The 24,738-nt window shown below is 36.2% G+C and overlaps 1 protein-coding gene across 2 annotated transcripts in view; it reads right to left on the bottom strand.

The window, feature by feature from the left end:
- ROCK1 (Rho associated coiled-coil containing protein kinase 1) overlaps nt 1–24,738 on the bottom strand; it is a 93,568-nt gene that overhangs the window by 30,887 nt on the left and 37,943 nt on the right. For both annotated transcript variants that reach the window (XM_019473759.1, XM_009285647.2), the window contains exons 5-20: nt 23,460–23,635; nt 20,231–20,315; nt 18,217–18,361; nt 17,788–17,926; nt 16,824–16,915; nt 16,465–16,624; nt 13,747–13,813; nt 9,336–9,424; nt 7,678–7,726; nt 6,966–7,101; nt 6,459–6,550; nt 6,084–6,330; nt 3,780–3,886; nt 2,498–2,648; nt 1,427–1,587; nt 364–548 (exon numbers count right to left, since the gene is read on the bottom strand). In XM_019473759.1, the coding sequence (XP_019329304.1) occupies nt 364–548; nt 1,427–1,587; nt 2,498–2,648; nt 3,780–3,886; nt 6,084–6,330; nt 6,459–6,550; nt 6,966–7,101; nt 7,678–7,726; nt 9,336–9,424; nt 13,747–13,813; nt 16,465–16,624; nt 16,824–16,915; nt 17,788–17,926; nt 18,217–18,361; nt 20,231–20,315; nt 23,460–23,635 (2,081 nt within the window). The remainder of the gene's footprint in view (nt 1–363; nt 549–1,426; nt 1,588–2,497; nt 2,649–3,779; nt 3,887–6,083; nt 6,331–6,458; nt 6,551–6,965; nt 7,102–7,677; nt 7,727–9,335; nt 9,425–13,746; nt 13,814–16,464; nt 16,625–16,823; nt 16,916–17,787; nt 17,927–18,216; nt 18,362–20,230; nt 20,316–23,459; nt 23,636–24,738) is intronic.

Below are 24,738 nucleotides of genomic sequence, written 5' to 3'. Positions count from 1 at the left end.
CAATTCTCTCCTCCATCCCACCGGGAAGGAGTGAGTGAGCGGCTGTGTGGTGCTTAGCTGCCAACCAGGGTTAAACCACGACACACAATCAATCCATAAAGAAGTCACTCAAATAGAAATGGCATATATATATGCCTTGACATAGATTGATGAGCCAAGAATTGTTCCGCATCATAGCTCATAACAAAAATATTCCAACACTGAAAGCTACATACAGAAATCACAACATGCAGCTAAAAATATTCTTTTAGTTTAGGAAAATATGCCTATGCACCAGAGAACTTTTTTCACTAACAGGAACAGGCAAAACAGTACACATATAATTAAGCAACTTTTTCCATTTTACTTCAGATTTTTACTTACTTAGCAAGTTGAGCCAACTCAAATTCCAGTAATCTCTTTGCTTCCAACAACGTATTGATTTCCTGTTTCAGCTGCTTCTCGGAACCCTTCAAGTTATCTGCTTCAAAAGCTTGCGCCTTTAATTCATTCTGTGCCATTATTCGCTTATTTGTCTCTTGTTCTAGCTGAAGTGTTAGATTCTTTACCTAAATGAGAAATATTTCAATTTAGGAGCGTTTGCTGAATAACCAATTGCATGTGGTTGAAAGTGTTTCATGTATGGATTATTTTATGTCAAACACCATTGCCTAGATGCTACACATTGTACAATATGTAAAAATATTCCTGAATCTCCAAACATTTCAGTGCAATAATCTTATAGAAAGCTGCTGCCCTTACAGAATGTACTGATATGATGCCCCATGATGATAAAGCTTCCCCATACTTAGCTTACTTCAAAGTCCCAAATGTGTTTTATCTTAAAGGCAACAATGGAAGAAACTCAAATCGTCTGCTGAAAGGTCCTGCAAACCTCTCTGTGGATTTCAGATCTTAAAAACTTCTCACCCTAGAAATAAATGCAGCCTACCAGCCATAGAAAAACTAATTTACACAAGTCATGACCCCTAAGAAAGGTGTTATAACCTTCATTCCCAGTGTCCTGTAAAGAAAAAGTAAGGATGAAACTATTATTCTTAGTACCTAGTTTTCACACTCAATATTCTAATTGCACTTCCTTGAACAAATGCTTTTCTGGAGAATGCGAACTCAGAACTGCAAACCACCCAAACCAATCAGACTACACAGTCAAATTCACAAGCAAGTTTTTCCTTTAAAAAAAAAGAAAAGTAGACACAAAAATTTGCATTATATTAAATTAAGGGCTCAAATATGTAAGGCATCCAAGAGCTAAGAAACAAGTGGAAATTACCTAACACTATTTAGGCCAACAAGGATCTTCAGTTCTACTGAGAGATGTTTTATACAAGGAGCTGAGTGTAAGTGAATTTCATTTTCTATTTCTCAATGCAACTATAATTTATTATTTATATAGAAAATTGTTATTGATGAACATTTTACTTACTTCATCTTCCAGTCTTTCCTTTTGCTCAAGAAGGTGTTCCAGTTTCTGCTGAGATTGCTTCAGGTCGAAGTCCAGCATGGAACACTGTTTTTCAGCTTGAACTATTCGATTTTCTGCCTTTTCTCTTGCTGCCCTTTCTTCCTTTACTTTTTTTTCCATTTCTAAACAAGATTAAGGAAAGAAAAACAACAAAAATGAATACGTAGCATCTATAAGAATGCTTTTGTAAACACAGTTTTAAATATTCCAATATTTTTCAGACCCTTTTGTTCAGCTATTTAAGCTCCTCTGCTGTTAGACGGACTGATTGCTGAGTAAAAACTTCCTGGCATTATTACAAGAAACACTAAAAAAGAAATATAATTCCAATTTGCATTCGAAGCACTGGAATAAAATCATGACAACTGAAAGATAAATAGTGAAAGAAAAAAAAATATGCAGATTCTTGAAGTAATCATTATAAAATAAAGGCAAAGTTTCATTTCCATGACTGGATAATAGAGGGAAAGAAAAGAAATGCTACCATTCACGTTAGCTTTCTGAAAAGTTACAAACTACACATGCAGATACCGATGACCTTCACAAAGAAAACCTGATGGATTCAATTATGATATCAAGACATATCTTTGATTCATGGATATGTACCTATAAAAGAAACTTCACCACTTCAGACAAGCCTAATACAACACCAATATTTTTAATGCAGTTACGCAGGAATTAATGCTCCAAGACATGTGTCTTGATAATGCATTCTTTCAATTCCGTTTAGCATTAGCCAGAATTTCCAGATTCAATAGCATTTTAGAAGCCAAGGAAGGCTTTGAATTGCAAACACAGTAAGATATTCAAAACATTAAGAAACAATGCAATTTTTACGGTACAAGTACCATGTTAGAGAAAATAATTTAAAACGTGTAGTTTTCATTGCGTATGTTTTAAAATTTTAATATGCATTTTCTTTAATTAAACACTTGTATAGAAGTACTACATTATAAGACGATGTGGTTTAAGATATCATAATCAGAATACCTTTTATTATGTATTTACCTGAAACTTGCAAGAAACACTTACCACACATTGCAACTGATCTTGCCTCCTCTATTGACTGATGTTTGTCAGTTAACCGAGCTTTAGTCACTTTGTGTTCATTTACTTCCTGTTCTAACCGGTCTTGTAATGATTTGAGTTTGTAGTTCAAATCTATCTCTAAATTATTCTTTTCCTAAAGATAAGAAAAAAAGTTACCAGATTTCTATAATATCTGAGGGAATCATATTTCCCTTCCCTTTTTTCCCTTTTTTAGTGTTAACTTTTTGTTATGAAGAAATTATCAATGTTATTTTCCATGCTTAATAAAGAATGGTAACAGACAAAAACTGTACTCAGTGCTCTGGAGAAAACTTCATTAACTTTTTTTCAGTAGTCTATAAATTCGTAAGATAATGGAAACTTCTCAGTTTGACTAATCAGTAGTCACCTAAATTGGAAACATACAACTAAGCCACTGACAACACTAGAGCAAAGAGGAATTTGAATTATTGTTACCTGGATGCAATTCTGTTATTTCATTGTTGGGATTGCCAGCCATTAACAGTAACTCATGAAACAAGCACTGGAGATGAGCTTTGAGAGACAGAGACTTGCCTTTGGATCACTGCTTCACATAACACCAAATGAGAATGGTAACTATTTGCACCCTCCCTCATAGGTAGTCTTATCTCTCTGGTTTATTTGGATAGACCACACAGCCAGCAAGTCTTCACCTGACCTCAACACATAGGCTACATAGTTAGCTCTATCTGGAAAAAGGGTGCAGGATTTCCTTTTACTCTTCTTTACTTGTTTCTCCATCTTGGGGTGGGGATCAGATGTTAGGGGAACATGCTGCTACCATTTGGAGGGAGGGAGGGAAAAATCGAAACGGTTCAGCTCCAAAGTTGATCAAAAGGTCTGGCACTGATCTAGCCAAATTAAAATCCGGTAAAAGCAGAAATTTAAATTTCAGGGGTTTAAAAAGTTCAATTCATAGATTTTCAGGAGGCAAGTCTCTGCAGCGATAGTTAGGCAGGCAGAACAAGAGTTACTTGCTACTGGCAGAAGGGTTAGATCTTTGAATCAGTGCTAGTGAGTGACAAACATGAATTTTACACTCAAAGCTACAAGTTAGAACTACCTCAGGACTTGTGAGACTTACCATCCTGATGAGACTGTAAATTAGCACTATTTAGTTAATCATTTTAACACAAGACTGTTTTAGAACAAGAACACAGGACTTGGCAACATCAATAAATACTATTTGAAAATAGTCAAAAGCTGACAAAGAACATTAGCCTTAACATCATTATTACCATACCTTTTCTGAATGATTAAGCATATCCTGTGCTTGTTTTCTTTCCGCTTCCACTCTTTCAAGATTGTTTTTAACGTTTTTTACTTCTTCTTGTAAAGTTGTAATCCGAACTGCCATAAGAAATGAAATACCGTTTAGTATTAGTTACTCGGCTTAGATCAATAGGCTTTTCAACCTTTATTGATTTCTGGGCCCCTAAAATATTTACACCTTCGAATTTTTGAGATACACAAAGGCTGTACATTGTAAAGGAAACTCATCTTTTCAGCCACTCCTCATGCATGCCATTAGTAACAATTCACAAAAAACAATCACATGCAACACTTGGTACCTGCCTTCCATCACTCCCAATATCTAGTATGCAAAATTTCTTCCATTAATCCAAGTTCTGCTGTGCTATGCAACAAGCACCTTTTCTGATGTTAACTCCAATAATATGCAGATAAGGCACATTACACAGAAAGTCAGTCTCAAATGGGTCTACAGGTACTAATACAGTAAGTGTTCACCTAACTGTGACTCAAGTACTCTGCCATGGATAAAGGAACTATTCCCTGTCCCCCACAGCATCTACCACAAGACCCTGTGTGGCATCGGAAGTTTATACTAAGTAGAATCACAGAATGGTTTGGGTTGGAAGGAACCTTCAAAGACCATCTAGTCTACCCCCTCTGCCATGGGTAGGGACATCATTCACTAGATCATGTTACTCAAAGCCCCATCCAATCTGACTTTGAACACTTCCAGGGACAGGGCAACCACAACTTCTCTGGGCAACCTAATTCCAGTGTCTCACCACCCTTATTGTAAAAAATTTCTTCCTTATAGCTAATGTATATCTACTCACTCTCAGTTTAAAAACGTTGCCCCTTGTCCTGTCACTGCAGGCCCTGGTAAAAAGTCTCTCTCCATCTTTCTTATAAGCTCCCTTTAAGTACTCGAAAGGCCACAATAAGGTCTCCCCCAAAGTAGTGTGTGTGTATATATAAATGCAGTTTTGTGTGTGTGTGTATATATATATATATGCTGAAGTAGTAGTATATGTTTCTAGACTGAAAAATTTGCATTAGCTCCTTTAAAAGAAATACATTAAAAATATTTTGTATTACTCTATTACACTTAATACCTTAAATACAGTATACAAAAATATACCTATCAGGTACAGTCCGCTTCACTTTATTTTTAAGTATAAAGAAACCTCCTGGCAATATGTAAGAAACTACAAGATGGAAGAAGAGAAAGTCTTCCTAAATCTTATAATTTTCTCATTCATTTTAAATGTGCTTTTAAAAACAGCTGTATGAGTGTTTGAATTACATAAAGCTGTTTGGGTATATACCAGCAAAGCACCTTAACCCTACACCCTTCAGAAAAATATCCTTTTCCTGCAGGCTGCTCAGTTGGATGTGGTCAAAAACACATTTTGAAGCGCACAGAATAGTCTTCTCGTGCCATTTGTACCCCCTGCTTGCAATTAACAACAGACTGGATCAAACTACACTCAGTCATTTCAGAGGAACTTCACAATCATTCAACTGGAATTGATTTACTATATTTGAAGCACAGTAAACAGGCAACTTGGTTCTTGATAGTTCTTTCTTTGTGCTAGCAAAGTTTACCTTAAAAAAACAAAACCAAAACCACCCAAAAGTCCTTAACAAAAGATTGTGCCTCATGGAAAATGATTTTCAATACTGCAGACAGATGGTTTAAAATGACAAGTTAAGAGGCAGGATCCATTAGCATAGGCACAGTCATGAACTAATGTATCTGAACAGTTTCTAGTATGAAGAATCAGAAGTACAAATAGTAAAAAGTTCCAAGCATCCTGAAAAAAGGGATTCCACATCTGCACCCCTTACTATGCTCTTCATCTTGCTTATAAAGTAATGTAGAAGCATCATAAAAGAAAACAAATGCAATTTAACAACAAAATAGCTTTCTCCACAAATGAAAGAAGAAAAAGTACAGGGTACGTCAACTTGGCTACTGCACCAAGGCAGTAAGACAGTGTTGTGTCTTCTCTAGCACTGTATCAGCTTTTCATATTTTTGTACCACTGGACTCAGACATTTAGTCAGGGCAGCCCCATAGACTTACAATCAGTGGTTTCCCACTCTGATTTTGATACTCTCCCTCCCAAGAGCAGCTCAGATATCATCAGAAAGCAAGATCCAATCTTCAGAAATTGTTCTATTAAGTCACACTCGGTTTGCACGTTGGCTTTCCTCCCTTTGTGTATTAATTTATTTAATAATGTAGGGTTATCACAACTTTTTTGGTAAAGTATAAATACAGAAGAATTACCTTGTAGTTCTCCAATCATTTCGGATCCATGACTTCTGTCCCTTCGTTCCGACTCCAAAGCTGCCTGCAGTTGGTAATAATCTTTCTCCACCTGCAGTTTTGTGCTTTCTAGAACTCTGCACCTTTCCTGCAGTTCTCTATTCAGTGATTCTACCTGACTTAATGACTTGCTCATTTCTGTGTTACCCTTTCTCAGTCTTGCTGCTGTATCCGATTCTGTCCTCAGCAAGTCATTTGCTTCTTCTAGCTGTTAAAATAAAACAGACAAGATTCTCAAATACAAAAATTAATGGGACCAGTTTTGTTGCATCTGAATGCTCAATACTGCTTCTCAAATCTAAGAAATAATGAAGACAATGAGCAGAAGCAACATACTTGTTTTTGTAATTGTGTTATCTTCTCATTTGTAATTTGTGAATGCTGGCTGATTTTTTTCAAGTCTTCCATCTGATCTTTTAGTGTGGACACTAAAGAGAAATGACACCATTAATACATCAGATTTAAAAAATCCTTTTTTGTTTGGTTTTGCGGGGTTTTTGGGGGGTTTTTTGTTTGTTTGTTTGTTTTTTTACACAAACATGCTCAAATAAATTCTTGGCATATAATAGGTCTTTCATTGACTTTTTGCTTCTTATATACATTCTTAGGTCAAATTCTGTGCTTCCAGAACAACAATGCATACTGTAGAGAACAAATTTGAAAATAAGACAAAAATACTTTGTTCTCATTAAAACTCAAATAAAAATAAACTCAAAATTTGTGTTCATTATTTGAAAAGATCCCTTTAAAGTTGCGTAGCACTTAAGATGCTAAGGTAGTAAATTATTCCTCAAAACACATCATACACCTCACCAGTGTCAATATTTGGACAACGTGGCATACCTTCATTTTCCACATTCCGTCTTTTTTCATTCTCTTGTTCAATTTTTCTTTGGTAGTCATTTATCTTATGTTGCAATACCATCTTTTCCTTCTCAATCTGAGACAGTGTTGATTCCAAGTTCTTTCTTTGATTTCCCTAAAATTAAAAGCATTGGTATTTTCTCTTTACATTTTAAGGAATGATCCCTAAACGAGTATCTCTGCAACTAATTAATCAAGGAAACTGATGCATTGTTTCCAATGAATGAGTTTCTGGTTTCCTTGAAATGGTTTTCAGAAAAAGATGGCTTTTTTAATTTCTACATGACAAATTTATGAAATTACTAGAAAAGTTACTGTAAACATGATTATATGTAAGTAACTTTTAAAATTATTAAGAGACAACATAAGGACTCAATAGAAAATCATCTGTACATTAATTTTTTAGAGTAACTGTTTTTGTTAAACTGCAGAGAAACTGTGATGATCAAGACTGAGCAAAACACTTAGCAGAGGAATCAGAATTCAGTGTGACTTGCAGAAAGAAAAAGGTTTTGAAAACGTGTACAAATAAAAATATTTCTCCCAATGCTACGTATTGAAATGTGATGGTTTGGTCTCAAATTTAAACTCAGAACAATTTTTTTAGTCACAGAAGAAATATCTTAAATCATGAAAGTACTATCCACATTCTTTACCCAACGAAGAAGGCTTCAGTGAGAAAAAAAATTACCTCTTCATCCAGTTCTTTCATTATCTTGTCTAGTTTTATTTTTGAAGATCTAAAAATAAAAGAAAATCATGTAAGTAGTACTTGAGAAGGATACATTATACATAGTGTTTTTCTAGTGAAATAATTTGGGACCATTACTAGAGTGAACATTTACATTTTGGCTAATGCCATTTTGTAATAAACATTTGAAATTGAAGAAAACAATCAATCACTGGCAATAATTTGTAAAATATATTAAGTATTTATTAACTGTGCTGCAGATTATATATGCAAAACTTTAGGTGCCACATTTTCTCCCTTAATCTGCAAATGTAAACACAGTGTATGTACACAACAGGCTACCATTAAAATTAGAATACCCTGGTGAACTGCTAAAACTTCCTCTAGTTGTGAACTTTCTAAATATCTAAAATGGTTCATTAATTCAACAGCAGACAGCTCCCTACCGTGGATAAAGATCTTTGAATAGTATTATTTAAAAGTCTCTCTATTGAAGCAATGTATTAGAACATAGTACTATAGAGAGAGTGAGGTTAAGTGCATAGTAAAATCTCAGTTAACTGGCAATAACATTGACACATCCATTGCATTTTTGTAGCTAGCTATCCCTCTTCAAAGAGATAACAAAAAGGACCCAGACAATGTTACCTGGCAGGTACAATGAGCAGCAGTTACAGCAATAGATCTTATCTACCAACTCTGCAGTAAACAGTATGACATATCAGAAGACACACTGTTGTGCTCTGACAACTTCAGTAGTAGTGCAGGAAGACAGTTACTGAATATCTTTCAAGCAATGTACGTCCTGCTTGTGGAAAACAGTCAGAATGTGTGAACAGTGAAGTTGTGTTTAAGTAAGCGACAGTGTCACACAGCCTAAATACCCACCGAACTGTTTTGGCTACCAGTTCCCACATAAGTAGCTTGTACAGCTACACATTATGGTCCTAATTCACAAGCCTAAATTCTTCCCACATCTTATATCTAAGCGTTGCCTCCTGGCTTTATTTAGGCCTTCAGGACAAGACTTCAAAAGGAGAAGCTAACTGAAGAGGAATTTAGTTTGCATGAATCTGAGTAAAAGTTTCCGATTATCAGAAAAAGAAGAATCCCAACTGTTTGTTCGTAAGTGTAGCTGCAAGAAATAGGCAAATTCTCACGTAGCTACTTCTTCAACATGGTAGAAACAAGACTTCAGAAAGCAAATAATTGTTCTTATCTATCAGTCACAGGAAAAAAAAGGAATATGGTTTTCCAACAAGTACCATGTATTTAGAAACCAGTTAGTTAATTTTAATAATCCAATATATGTTGTATATACAGTATTTTACGTTTTAAAAAAAATCAGCATGATCCTTGTGAACCTCAGTCCAATAAAATATCTGAATTCAGAGATGTTGGGTAAACTCAAACATTCAAGTGTTCAGAAGGAATATGTGTTACATGGGTGCCAAGGAAAACCAAACATTTTCTTCACACTATATTCAAGAAAACCATTTAAATATTGTTTTAGGACTACTTAAACCTGTGCTTGGAACTCCCTTGGAGAAGTACAGTACCATTCTTAGAGTTATTCTGGTAATCCCTAAAGCAGTAATACAGAACTGAAGTGTTAGATGTATTTAAATTATGTAAACAGTTAAAGTTCAAAGTCTCACCTGCACTTTTGCTCCATTTCATCTTTCAACTGCATTTCATTATGTAGTTGTTCTTCCAACTCATAGATCATCTTCTGCATATTTTCCAGCTTTAAATATATATTTGTACATGAAAGAACATGCATTAAGTTTAAAAACTTCAAAAAAAGTATTTCAGAATATTCAGTGCTGCTTATGTTGTATCACAGCTTACTCACTTCTATCTAAACACTAGATTTTTACCTTATTAAAATGTGATCCCCCCCCCCAAATCTAGAAGAGTTAATTACAAGAAACAACTTCAATATTACACATTTTTATCATTTGAACGCACATAAAATTTTAGGGTTCTGAATAGTTCCATCAAAATTCACGGGGCTAAGCTAAGTCAAATCCTCCTTGTTTTAAGTATCTTCAAAATCAGACTAAAGATATTACTGCAAAGATATAAGAAATTAATTTAATTAGTCTCAACATTTCTCTTTTCTAGCATTAACCACCACATGTATTTTGCAACGCATCTTCAAGTTCTCAACAAGTTCAGGAAGCAGAACAAGGCCTGTCAGTTATTAGCAACGGGGAGAAAATGCTCTTAACATCTATTTAATCAGATAATTTTTACAGCTAGCACTGTACTAAGGTTTGAAAATAGTAACAAACTTCAGATGTTAATACAGAACATTACTGTATAGCATGTGCCGTTTGCCAGCAAGATAAATTCAGAAATTAATTCTTTTCATGTAGTCTTAAAATATCTACCTTCTACTGCATCTCTGGGCACAATAATCCCACTCCAACATCAGCAAAATCCTCAATTAACAAGATGGTGTCAACTTTAAGGAAGCTCATTAAGTCAAGCCCATGCTGATTCACTCTTTTAAACCTTTTTGCTGATCTTGTCAGGATTTCAGCCTTATTTAGCTTTCCCACACTTCCCTCAACACTCTTGGAACTCCATAGAGAAGAATTACAGTCCTAACCTAGGCTCTCTTCAAAGCAACATATTCAAGTGGTTCTGACCCTTTGCTTTCTTGTTCCTTGTTCTAACTTCAAAAACTCTGACAATTGCCTGACTCCTTTTACACAATCATCCCAGAAAAAGGAGCAACAGAACAGTTCCTCTTATGTCTGCCTCTTCCTTTTTTTGTTTTCCCACAAAATATGCTTAGAGAAACTAGAACTGCTCACTGAGATCATGAAAGGAGACAAATTACACTTGTCTCCATTCTTTCTTGATAGCAACAGTAAGTGTTCTCGACAAGGACTGCCCTCTGTACAGTCTTAAACTAAGATTTCAGTTGGGAGACATATTATAGAATGCTTTATCCATATTAAATGAGAAAGTTATAGGTGAGATTATTTTTGCCTACTTCCAGGCAGGCGTTTTTCTTACTTCCTACTTTCAATCTGTTCTCCTTCCCATTGAGTAGGAAATGAAGCATGGAGCACTCAGGTGCTCTCAAGAACTGGACATCCTTTCTCATTTCCTCCTTTTTCTTTCTTCCACGTTCTTAAGCTGCTCTGAAGTTTTCAGAGAAAGAACACAGACATTGCGACTGGGGACTAAGCAGAAACTACATATTTTACATATTCACCACACTATTCTATATATTTACCACTACCTATCACAAAGCCTTGAGAGAGCAAGGAAATACTGGAAGAAATAGACTTCTGAGCACTTACAGAACAGCTCTGGAAAGCCAATTACTGGTGTGACATACAACATAACACCATGTGGATGAGACAATGGTTGTAGTCAAAACCCACAGAGATGACCTCTAAATCTAAACTTTGAGGAAAAAGGAAGGAGGATCAGTACACAACACATTTATCTCCTTGGTACGAACCACTGAGAAATCAAGAAGCAAGACTGTTTAAAGGCTAGCTCTCACTTTAATAAAAAGGGACCACAGCTAATGCACAAAAATAAAGAAGTTTCAACATAGCTGCTCTTCCACTCCTTGGTTACTCATTTTATAGCCCTTCCAGACAGGCTGCATAAAGGAACTAAATGGGAGGGATGAGGAACAGGTCCAAAAAGACTTCTGGCAACTAAGGCATTTCTGTACTGACTCCTACTAGTTTGGACCTCTATTGCCTCCTCTTGCTTCTTTCTGTCTCTGGATGCTTTATAGTGCTGTACCCGAAGGGGCCTATCTGAGCTTGCTGAGCAGTCTAATTACATTAGTGCAAGACAACAGGCTTCCAGCGAAGTTTTGCACAATCGGATATCAATAGACTAAATAATACCTTAAGAAAATCCCAAGTTACAATTAACTCAGTATAAAAGCATTCCTTTATGTTTTAGTTTGTTCTCAGTTTCCATTTTGAGTAGGAGGCAGGGGAGGAAAGGAATATGGAAAAGCCTGTCTACAGCAGAGAAGAAAAAAAAACCCCCCCCCCCCCTGCCATACTTTTTTTTTTTTTTTGATCACCACAGCATAGTGTGTCTGGCTCTGCACCCTGAACCATGAAGAAGACCAAAGACTCAGTGCAGAAGAATCTGTTAATCTCCTCTTTCTTAATATCTGAACTGTTTACAGGTGGTTACGGTAGCACTAAACCAAAGTAAATAATCAGATCTTCAAAGAGGCTTGAAATTCAGTTAAAGGACATTGAATTCTATTTTTCTCTAACCTCATGGCCTAATTCTGTCAAGTTTTACACACTTGCAAAACGCAATGAATTTCTTGGAAATTTCTGGCACTCAGTCCCTCCCAGAAGACAGTACCATGCCAAAATGCAGATAGACCAGGTAACATCTTGTGTTATATTTCCAGAACTAATTAATTTGCTAACCATGTGTCAACATTACCGTTTTCATTGCAGCATGTAATGAAAGAAAAACAGCTGAGAAAGAACTGTTGGGTAAAAATACCTTGTAGTAAAGACTTAACATTTATTTAAACCTTTCTATATCACTCATATCCTTCCAGAGCTTCACCTCCCCAAACTGTTAAAATCGCAAGACATTCAAATACACCTGACAATACAGACAGGACTCTTGAGGGACCTTTAACTACAATGCCAGTGCCTGTATCCCATTAATTATGCCAAGTCCATTCAGTAACTGTCTCCAAAGTCAACCCAAGGCCAGCACACAGCTTTAAGTATCTGCAAATATTTGAAAGTCTGGCTCTGGTTTTAATTTTACCATATCCACAGCCAAATGCTTATGAGGAAAACAAAATTTATGGAACACATCAACATATGTAAAGAAATCAAGACACTTCAATGCTTAATAAATTCAGTTAGCCCAATAAAGTACATAACCAGTTCCCCTGCCCTTTACAAATTTTCTCTGGGTAATACCATATATCATTAAAACCTTTATATTGCAAGTTTAAGAGATAAGGGAACATGCATAGATATCTGTTTCTCTTCTACTTTAAATGGAAACACATCAACATATGTAAAGAAATCAAGACACTTCAATGCTTAATAAATTCAGTTAGCCCAATAAAGTACATAACCAGTTCCCCTGCCCTTTACAAATTTTCTCTGGGTAATACCATATATCATTAAAACCTTTATATTGCAAGTTTAAGAGATAAGGGAACATGCATAGATATCTGTTTCTCTTCTACTTTAAATGTAAAACATAACAGAACAAAATACTAACAAAGTAAATCATAGTCAAAGCCAAGAAGATTTCTTGTAGAGTTAATTATCAATTTTTTGACAGTGTTTTCTTCTGGAAATAATGTAATTTGTAAAACATCAGACTCTTCTAAGGGAATAGCCTGATTTACACCAGAACTTACACAGAATCCAAGCAGGCCTTGTTTCCAACACCTCAGCATACCTTCCTGGAAACCTGACTGCCAAGAAGCTTGGGAAGCAGTAACTGAGAGAATTCCTGAACATTTCTTGCTAGGTGAACTACTCTATGAATGCAGATCCTCAGTGCCCCAATTCCCAATAGCTTATGGGACACCCTTGGGAAGGAGCCGAATACCCAAGTTTGGTACATCATCTGCCACCTCCCACTTAGTTCACAGGAAGTCCAGCTCCAGAGTTAAACTGGCGGGTTGCTGGAAAGCCCAAGCTTCCCATCACACTCACGTCCAGACTCCGTGATTGCCACAAAGCCAGCGTACACCTGGGATTGATAAGGCACTCTAAAAATACTGCACAAACACTTTGATATTTCAAAGATAAAAACTGTGAATCCAGTTCCACAAAAAGGGTATGCAGTTTCAGCTATTTTATCCCAATTCAGGAAAACCGATGTTACATGAAGAACTGAAATTCTGCTTTTCCAATAACTTTAATAGGCAGGCCATACTACACAGTTAAAATTTATGCGTTGATTTCCCATATTCCAAGCACTAAAATAATTTGAGACATTTAGAACTCAAACACTTTATTCCCATATACGCAATAGATTCTTTGCTAGGATCCAACAAAGCTGAAAATCAGTGAGACATACCACACTTTTATCCACACTGGAGCCTGTTCTGTTATCATTGGAATTTTCTGCAGAGACAGCTAAATACCTGTAACAACATTTAAAAAGTTTTATTTTAAGAGTTGTTTAAAAGTAAGGTTATGAAAAAACAGAATACAATCATCCTAAAACATAACCCCCATATTTTTTGCTCCAAAATGTGGATAAATAAATAGTAACATAATCACATTTTTTCAGTTCTGTATTTATTATACTTTATGATTTAAGCACATCTAATTGAAAACCTCACATAATTTATTGTAAAGGGTAAAGCAGAAAACTGTAGTAGAAGACCTCCAGAAAAAAGGATTTCTGCCAAATACTAATACAACCACTTTTTTTTTTTTAATAACCATTAAAAAAATCTTTGCTTTCCATGGTTACAACACTCTCATTGGCTTCCATCCCATAAATATTTACTCAGGCACTTATGCAGCAAGTAGCAGCAATGAAGCGAACTCTGCAGAGATTGTGTAACTTCCAACAAAGTTACTAAGAGTTCCACACACAAAAAAGTTTGCCCTGAAGCCAGTGTTCTTATTTTACGTAAGTGTTTTCTAAAAATACCACAAATTTCTATTTGTCATGATTCTGAAAAGTCAGGTAAATAAATACAAATTACTATCTTCAAATTCCTTTGGTATTTGATGTGATATTCTTGGCCTGGTAACTGATCTAGAGAGACAGAAAGCATCTCTAACTGCATCAGATTTTGTGAGGAAAAACTCTCCAACACATGAACTGAGGACGGACACATCATCTTTTTTGTTTCACATGCATATTTTCACATATACAAAAACCTCTTCAAAAGATCAAGGAGGGTAAAATCAAAGACATCTCCAAAGCCAAGCTCAAATTAAACATCGAGACTGCTTTCAGACAATCAAATGACAAAGAGGAAATGGAACAGTTCCCTACAGAAAGGGGCTTGCTGTCTTGAGTACAAGAAGCCACCATATTTTGCACACCAGGGCTGTTGAGCAGTGAGAATGTGATATTTAAACACACCCAGCACCAGCTCCATCAGAATCCAGAAGAGAACACACAAGCCAGATGGGGCTGCAAAGTGTTCTCAGCTAGTATTCAAAAATCTGTGTTATAGGTGAAGTTCAATAATAAACAACCATATTTCCTAGTTTACAATCAATGAGATTACAGCTGTAGAAAGTATTCTATACTAAAAAATTGTACTACTTCCTTTAAGGACAGAAGTCATCATTCTCCTAGATTTTCATTTCTTTAAACTCTCCAGCATACATGAATAAGATGAAAGCAAAGGAGGGTGGAGAGAAGTGTGCAACTTTTTTCTAAATATGCAATTATTTTTAATGTTTGAATTATTTTCAATACAAAAAGGGAATAAAAATTAGGATTACACGTTTAGCAAGTATGAATGGTCGCTTCAGACTTTAAGACTATCACACCAGCAGGGGTATTATGGGACAAAATTCAATTCTAGGACAGCATTTTAGTTCTGGTAAGCCTACAAAGTTATGATAGCATTTAGTAGCAGAGTTATTCAATGACAGCAAAAACACAGCCACTTAGTTCTCTAAATTCCTGATACTGTCCCCCAAGAAGGAAGAGGGGGAGAGAAATTTTGTTATTAACAAGCTTCTGTATGCTACTTCACCTTCTTGATAATATATTCCAAAATCTTCCTGCAAGGCAAAAATTAAGACTTTTTAAATTATAGACTAAAATCAGAACAGTAGGTGAAATGCCTGAACTGCTGAACTCACACAAACTGTGTGCAAAGCTTGTAAGTCCTTCTACACCTTACTATGCAGAAAGCAACAACAAATCCAACTCTTTGCAGAGATGGAAATAATTTCACCACAGGCTTGGAAAAGTGGTTCCTCTTCTATCCAAAGACAAAAACCAGATTTATTTCCTTTAAGGCTTTCCTATTCAGAAATGCTATCAAAACTAACAGTCTCTATCTGACATGGTCCACTAGAAGTTTTAGCCCATTTTAAGCCTGACTGACACCCACTACAATTAACAGCAGCTTTCAAAGAAAGAAAAAGTTATCAAGATTTTTGAATGTAGATAGAGCTATCCATAGTGCCTACAATAATAATGACAGTTGAAAGTATGAATTAATATAATTTTAACTGATGTAATTTAAAGTTTTCTAAGCAACAGTGAAAACTAAGGCATCACAATCTCACTCTGCAGTGGATGAGTACTTTGGGAAAAAAAAAGAAAAATTATGAAGCAGATGACAGGCAAGTAGAAAATATTTTATTTCTAGTAAGCTAGGGTTTAATTTATCACATGCTAAAACACTGACGTAAAGTATGGAATCTTCATATACAGCTCAGGAACAGTAATTAGCAGTAAAACAAAGTAACATTCATATCCCTGATTCATGACTCTACATATATAACTCAGTCCTCTGCAGGCAGCTCTGCCTAGTAGCAGCAACAGTGGATTTTTCTTGCTTAGCTTCTGCAGCACCACTATATAATATTCTTAATGCAGAGTAAGACATTCACAAATTCAGTGTGATATTTTAAGGTACTGATGACTAGCAGTACTGGTTATCATTATTGAAGCATCAAAAGAGTATAATTTATTAGGATTCTGACCCATTAATAAGAATCTGAAAAGGCTTGTATCTAAATACTGGTTGGTAAGAGTCAGAAACAGTGTTGACAAAAGAATACACCATTAGCTTGCTTTCTGCATACATACCGACGGTTGCTGTAGTACGTAAATCCTACAAAAGGAAGTTGGTTGCCCACAAATGCTTTTGGTATGGGAAATGTTTCTTCCTCTCCTTTGTCTTCTTCCAGATCATCAAAATTACTAGTGTCAATGTCACTACTTAAGTCAGGCACAACTGGTGCTACAGCTAGGAAAAAAGCAGAATAGTATGATAATGATCATTGTATTACTCAAGTGACACAATCAAGAATTTTTTTGGGGAACTTCTCTTTTCTTGGTACAGAGTAAATAAAACTTTAAATTCCATTAAAAAGAAGTATGGCAGTCCTTTTGCTGACATAATACACAAGCCAGATCACTGTCTCTGAGAAAAGCATTATACTTACTGTCTCTCAGAGTTTCCCAAGCCCATTGATCATTTTTGAAGAAAAGGTGCCGTTTAATTTCTTCTACGCCATTTCGTCCTAGCCTCACTTCCCTGTTGAAGAGTGTTTTGGTTAAGCATGGAAGATCACATAAATTATTCTGAAGGAAAGACTCATTCTAAGGCATAACCTAACAACAAAGACAAAAAATTACCTCACAAACTAAGGTAAGAAATAGATATATCTCAAAGTTTTCATATGAAGATATCTATAGGAACACAGCAGCTACATTTCAGAACACGGTCTGGTTTTAAGTCTGGTCCATAAGAAGTCCTGCTGATGCTGTTTCCACCATCACGGACTGACTAGGCAGCTGCCAAGCAGTAGCTAAGTTCCACTTTTTCTAGAAGTTCATGCTGTTGTTTGAATTCCATGCAGCCCCACAAATGCAGCAGCCCCCCTCCTTCGTAGCACCAGTTCTCAAGCAAAGGTTATGCTTATATTAATAAGTAGCATGGGTACAACAGGAGTGTACTCATAAAGTGGAACAGACCTAACACCCACATTTCAGATGGGCTTCCGCTGGGCTGACTCCACCCTGATCCTGAATGCCCACTAAGAGCTAGGGGCACTCCTGAAATGCACCTTTTGCTTTAGCTTCATCCAAAAGTAATCCTTTTTGCATGCCCCTCAACACTGTGCAACACGGACCAAGGTAACGGTAGCTGTTACTAAGGAGTAACACTTCATATTCAAACTAAATTTATAAAGATACACATACCCATAGTAGCAGCACTTCCCTTCCCCCAGTATACATGCTGCTACCATAAAGAGCAACAGCAACCATTGGTGACTCCTCTCCCAAATACTCACTTATGTTCAGCAGTTTAGAAACCCACACAAAACAAATATATGTTTTGTCAACATGAGAAGAAATTCTCTTAACGAAGGCTTACTTTCATTTTGAGTAAAGTTTAAATCTTACCTATCAGTTAAAAAGGCACAAATAAGGTTTTTTGCCTCTTTAGAAATCTCATTTTCATCAGGGAAAGTAAGGGAGTTCTTATGGTTCATAATCTTACTATACGTTCCAACCAAAGAATCTGCATAAAAAGGTGTATCACCTGCAAAAGCAATGCAAAAATTAAAAAAAACAGATCAAAAGTATTGTAGATTTGATTTATAATATTTGAACTACATACACAACAATGGAAGCAACTAAGTGAACAAGAGGCAAGGACAAATGTTTGAGAACTGTGCCAGAATATTTCTAAAACATATTCTGTAAATACCATGATCAGTAAACCACAGCTTATGTCAGAAGAGTAATAAATTAAACAGTTAAAAACGACAGTGACTTTAACATGGAGTCTAGTTAAGTAGTGTAGTCAATTCTGATTATCCTACTACTCACCTACAAGCATCTCATACAAAAAGACTCCAACTGACCACCAGTCGCATTCTCGCCCATAGTAACCATCACCACCCTGGGACTTCAATACTTCAGGAGAGATATAGTCTGGTGTTCCCACAGCCGTATCACATCGTACCATACCTTCCTACAAAGAGGAGTAAAACAGCCAGGCCCAAATATAAGATCCAAAATTGCAAGCCATTTCCAAGAGTTTAGGCAGCCTAAGCAACATCAACAGATCAACATCAACTTTCATCAACAAATGTTCTTTTTTGAATGGGTATTTTAACATTTTTAAATTCTAAGCTACTAAATCCAGAACAAAGCACCAGATTTGTCAATCACAGTGAAAGTTACTTTAAAAACCTCAGTTAATATCCAAGAAGTAATCCGAATTGCATCTAGGCCCTGTAAACACTGCATAGCCTCTCCTGCTCGTGCCAGTATAAATGTGTCATATACTGACAGGATGTACCGTAAACAGGGAAAGCTCCTCTGTTAGCATAAATGGATCAACATCAGGGATTTTGCTGACAGGATCAGCTAAAGTGCAAATTTTTCACTTCCGACCCAATATACTTAATGCCAGGAAGACTAAATGTAGACAGGGCCTTGAAACTCTAAGTAGACAGACTTCAAAACAGGTAACAGGTGAGAAGAACGTTTGACGTTCCTCACGCCCCTGAGAAAGGGCTGGCAGAACAGAGATCAGTCATGCTGGAGCTGGCATCTGGAATGCTGAAGGTGCAGCCACGTGCCCCTCTCCAGTGCCATTCAGGCACTTCTGAAATAATCCTATGCCATTCCTAGAAATGGATCAGTAGAAAAACTTGCATAAAAATATATAACTAAGTAAATATAACAAATATAAATCCACTGTTGCATACGCAGCAAATCCAGAATGCACCTAAATTAAGCTCCTATGCTAAGCAGTTTCTCTCCCACAGAGTAACTTTTCTCTTCCGAAAGACTAGAGGAACCCAAGACTAGGTTCAAGACTACTCAAGCTAGCTTTGTTTAGAACAGCACAAAATGTAACGTGTTGTTGACAGAAGTTTACTTCTGTAATGCTAATATACAGCAAAGTTTCATAATATTTTCTTTTCTTTTTTGGCACTCACAGCTTAAACACTAGGATAGTGCTTTTTATTTCAAAATTCCTCATTGTTAAGAACACAGTCAGTCAAGGATAAATCTGTATTAAGTCAAAATAAAGCCAAATTTTGTGTCACCTATTCCACTGAAGTGGACTGTTTGTGACTTGAGGCAGCTCCTTGAATTTGTACACATAACCTGCACTTGGTTTTCATTGGTGCCTTTTGTTTATGGCAAAGCAGCTAAATACACTGATTTATTCAAAGCTCCTGGAATATGTTGAGAACACAATGTACATATTACACAGACTCTATTGAGTACCACGTATTTCAGATTGTTTTCCTCATATATATGTGCAGGCTGACACAAACCAATCAGAGTTTTGTGTAGGGAATAACAGTGCTTCACAGTACCTGAAATACTGTTGTAAAATGTTTTGGGTTTTTTTAGTGACCTCAGGATACATAAAAAAAAAAAAAATAATTCTATGACATTCTTTAACCTGTTTTCTTCAGATTTGCCCTTTTGCTACATCAGCATATGGCTAATAAGTACAATTGGGATTCAGCGACTTGTACATCAGTTTTGATTCTTTCATTACTGACACACTACGTAAAAATAATCTCACTGCTTCGCATTAACTTTTGATAACCAAAGACTTAAATAATCCAGAGGATCTAGAGACAATCAAAGGCTTGACTTCAGAAACTTTCTCTAGGAAACAGTACAGAAGTTGATACAGTTCTTACTTCAAGAACCATTTCTGCATTCTACATTATCATTGACTAGGATGCATAAAGAACAGAGTGTAACTTTCAACTCTTCTCATCTAGCTAAAAAGTTTTCAATATATTTTCTTTTCACTTTTAAGTATGTTTTCCTTTCACAAACAGAAAAGCAAAATTAAAAACATGTTTACCTTGTTCATCTTCATACAAGTACCAAAATCTGCTAGTTTTAAATGACCAGCTTTATCTAGCAGCATATTATCAGGCTTCACATCTCTGAAAGGAGAAAAATACATTTGTTTAAAAGTAAATAAATCAATTTAACTTACGAAAACAATAATAGTCAACTATTTTTCAGATGCAACATTGCAAGGAAAAACACTAACATGAAAGCACCGCTATTTCCTCCATTTTTTTTCAGCTTTCTCTAAGTATCATGTCCAACACAGAGCAGCATATTATCAGGCTTCACATCTCTGAAAGGAGAAAAATACATTTGTTTAAAAGTAAATAAATCAATTTAACTTACGAAAACAATAATAGTCAACTATTTTTCAGATGCAACATTGCAAGGAAAAACACTAACATGAAAGCACCGCTATTTCCTCCATTTTTTTTCGGCTTTCTCTAAGTATCATGTCCAACACTGCTGAACTACAACATTTAAACTATAATGGATGTGGGAATACAGTCTTAAGTCACCAAATTTAACAAATCTGGACATTAATGTTGAACATCAAGTTCCTAAAAAACACTCACTGGTTGAAGTACCTCTCTGCTAGGATCCAGCTACCGAAAAAAACCCTGTTCTGGTTCTGAGTTAGCTATCTCAAACAGACTCTGAAAACATAGCTTCTTCTCAGTACCACTTCTATTTTAAGGGAACAAATGGATGTCATTTTCAGAATTATATTAATGTGAATAAATATTTTTCCATTGCCTTATGCACAAAGTACTTCCATTATAGAAAAGAAGTTTTCATAAAGTAACTGGTAAAGTTCAGCACATCTAATGTTATTAAATATACTAAAGCAGAATAATAGTAGCAAACAATTATCAAGAAAGCATAACACGAATTTCAGGTGAAAGTATATTTCTGGGACCTCAAAGGAGAACTCTGGCCATAACTGTGAAATGAAGCGCAGTGGAAATGTATCAGTATACTCACAAAATAATTTTGGTTGGGAGGAATTTTTCTAAGACCCCTAGTTCAACTGCCTTATCAAAGTACAGCTAACAGAGTCAGACTCAACTTCAAAGTTATATTAGGCTCCTTAGGGTCAAATCCAGTCAAGTTTTGAATTTTTTTCAAGGATGGAGATTCCACAGCCTCTCTAGGGCTCTCTTCCACTGTTTGACCACCCTCATAGTGAAAAAAAAACCACTTCCTAATGAATAGCTAGATATTCCCTTGCTGCAACTTTTGTCATCCATTGCCTTTCATCTTTTCAGTGTGCAACTTCGAGTCTGGCTCCACCTTTTCTATGAAGTCCTGCTGGGCAGCTGATGACTGATGCTTTCTGTCTCACCTGAACACTGTTCATGTTGTGAATGAAAACATAGTGCTGACTCCAGTATCAACCCACTGAGGAATCGCTGGTAGCTGACTGTTGGCTGGACATTGTACTCCTGAGCACAACCCTTTGTTCTACCTATTCAAACCGTATCTTTCCAATCTGGCTACATCAAAAACCTTGCTAAAGTTAAGACAAACAACACACACTGCTCTCCCCTCATCAGTGGAGCCCATCATAGAATCATTAAGGTTGGAAAAGACCTCTAAGATCATTGAGTCCAACCGTTGACCCAACACTACTGTCATCTCATCACAGAAGGTAATTGGGTTGGTAAGGCGTGCTTTACCCTTGGTAAGTCCATGCAGGCTGTTCCCAATCACCTTCCCATCCACGTGCTTAGAAATGGTTTCCTGACAATTTACTCCATAAGATTTCCAAAGACTGCCCTTAGGCTGATCATCCTGCAATTCCCCTGATCCTCCCCTCCTTGCCCTTCTCAGGTCAAGATGGGTATGCCATTTGCTTCTTTCCAGTCATCAGGAATCTCCCAATTGCTGCAACCTTCCAAAGGTGACAGAGAGCAGTATCATTAGGATACTGGCCAGCTCCCTTACGACCCTTGGTACATCCCACTTGGTGCCTTGGACGTGTGTGTGTCCAGTTTGCATAACTGGGACTCAGCTTGATCTTCCTCTGCCACAGTAATACTTCACTCTCCCAAGCTCTGCCACTGGGCACAGGGACCTGAGAGGCCTGAAAGCAGACCTTATCAACAAAGGCTGAGGCAAAGGCGGCAGCCTCAGCTGTTTCCGTGTCCTTTGTCACTAGGTCCCTGATCCATTAAGCAGTGGGCCCACATTTTCATCAGTTTCCTTTCATTCCTCAGATTTGAACAGACTAGCTCCAGCGGAAAACAAATTCCAAAAATCTGCTGGTGTCAAAATAATCTAAATTTTCAGGAAAAAAGCTCGCTGCTGGCAACTTCTAATGCCTGCTTTCTAAAGCTTGCAATACACATGTACAAATGGTTCGTTCAGCCAAATAATCTATCCATTAGATGTAGCATAGCTACATAATTAATGATGCTCTAGATCCTACACTCAAGCAACGGATTAGTAGCTTATTTTGCTTTGCCTTTGCTTTTTTTGCAAAAGCTTACATGTTAACACTGATCTTCTGGCCAAATTACAAATTGAGAATTTATATACTGTGTCTTCCTCAAGTTCTTCTTGTATTTTGGTTGAAAAAACTATTCTTCTGCTCCTAGTTAATACAATTGAAAGTTAACAACAGATAAAAGTTCAAATATCAAAAAGAAAACTTAACCTATCTGAGAAGTGACTACATTTCACTTTAGGGCAAGTACATAATATGAAACTAAGCCAAGTCCCTTTGCTATGCACGTCAATTTTCCATTTTGCCCCTTACAAGAAAACATGTAGCTGGGAGATTTTCCTCACATTGTTTACAGATTCTTGTTTAATGGGTCACTGATACCAGCTGAGGCTTCAAATGCAGAGCAGAGTTAGTAATTCCTAACAGTGGATACTACTGCTATCAAATTCCCAAAACAGCTTTTTCTAATCAAAAGAAAAGAACCATTTTGGGGCCAACTTGTTCATACCACTTTAGTTCTTGTATCTCTTGGTAAAGTGGGACAATTTTATTACTCCCTAAACTGAGGAACATCAGCCTGCTGAAAACCTTTACTTTGGCTGTATCACCTCAGACTTGTAGTTTCTGATGACATGAACCTTTGAAGTTGTAAAGATGGAATAATTATGAAATAATAATGAAGAAGTAACATCATAAATTTTAAACCTGCCTAAACAATTACTGAAGTAATTCTGGCAGCACCAGGAATAAAACAACACTATGTAACAACACTTTTTTTCTTTTTCACCTGTGTATAAAACCCATTGAGTGAATTGCATCTAATGCAAGTACAACTTCAGCAGTATAAAATCTTGCCCATTTCTCCGGAACATCATAGTTGCTCATTAAATTCACAAGGTCCCCACCAGGCATGTATTCCATCACCATGTAAAGGTAACGGTCATCTTGGAATGCATAAAATAACTGTAAAAAGCAAATGAAAAACACCAAGTCACTGAATGTTCCAGTTATCTTTAACCTTTTGCTTGTTGGAAATCAAAGGAATTTCTGCACAAACTGATTTACAGAGTAACAGAATTGCTACAACTACTGCAGCAATTTTGCATCATCCAGCAGACCTCCTAAAAAGGAATTAATCTCTAGAGTAAATTTCAGCCAAATCTTCTGTCCCTTTATATTACAATGGAAGGAGTAGAGTCCTGGTTACAAATTAAGATTAGTGAATTTGGTGCAATAAATTTTGAGATAATTTCAAAGAATGCTCATTGCATAAGAGGATAAAATGCTTCCTTATTCACTGGGATGCTAGTTGACAAATATGTAAACATGAAACTACTGTACTGCAAACATCTGCCTGATTCTATTTGTGTTATCACTAAATGTTTATTATTCTACTGTCAATGTATTTATCATTTACAAAGTGAGCCTAATTTTTAAACAATTAAGTAAAAATATTTCCCTTACAGTTGTCAATGGTCTGTTCAACATGAGTAGTGCAAGTAGATTTAAGTTTCGTAACTCAAAACTTTTTGGAAATCATAAAAGTACTATTCTAGACAATCACTCCCAGACAGGCAGTAATGTAGTTACCTATTTGATCTAGGCAAATCTTGAATGATTTTGTTTCATTCTAACCTAACAGAAGAATTTACATGCTTAAGGGTAAGAACAGTTTAAATGAACAATGTAATGTGCGCACACAATGCATGATGATTGCTTCAGGTGCACTCCTTATAAACTTCAAAGGCAGCAATGCCTCCCAAAAAATTGTCAGTGATAACACTGAAATGAGGGGACAGAAAAAAAAAAAAACAGTGGGCATAATTTGCAGTCAAACATACACACAGAAATTAGAATATACAGAAGCTGTGTCTTAATCATATCTTTCTGGTATGCTGGATGCCTCAAAGAATTACTGCAGAGTAGGCTCACCAATATATATCTGGCAAAGAGTTTTAATAATAAACAGAATAGCTTATCTTGTAAATGTTATGGCAAAGTACAGTTTTGAAGCAAGTGCAATATCTGCTATTTGTTGTGTACAGCATTCCTAATGTCAATAATGT

Source organism: Aptenodytes forsteri, unplaced genomic scaffold (assembly GCF_000699145.1).
Source record: "Aptenodytes forsteri isolate BGI_AS27 unplaced genomic scaffold, ASM69914v1 Scaffold23, whole genome shotgun sequence".
Taxonomy (NCBI): Eukaryota; Metazoa; Chordata; class Aves; order Sphenisciformes; family Spheniscidae; genus Aptenodytes; species Aptenodytes forsteri.
The sequence above is the reverse complement of the archived record's forward strand: the minus strand, read 5'-3'. Positions and strand labels throughout refer to the sequence as shown.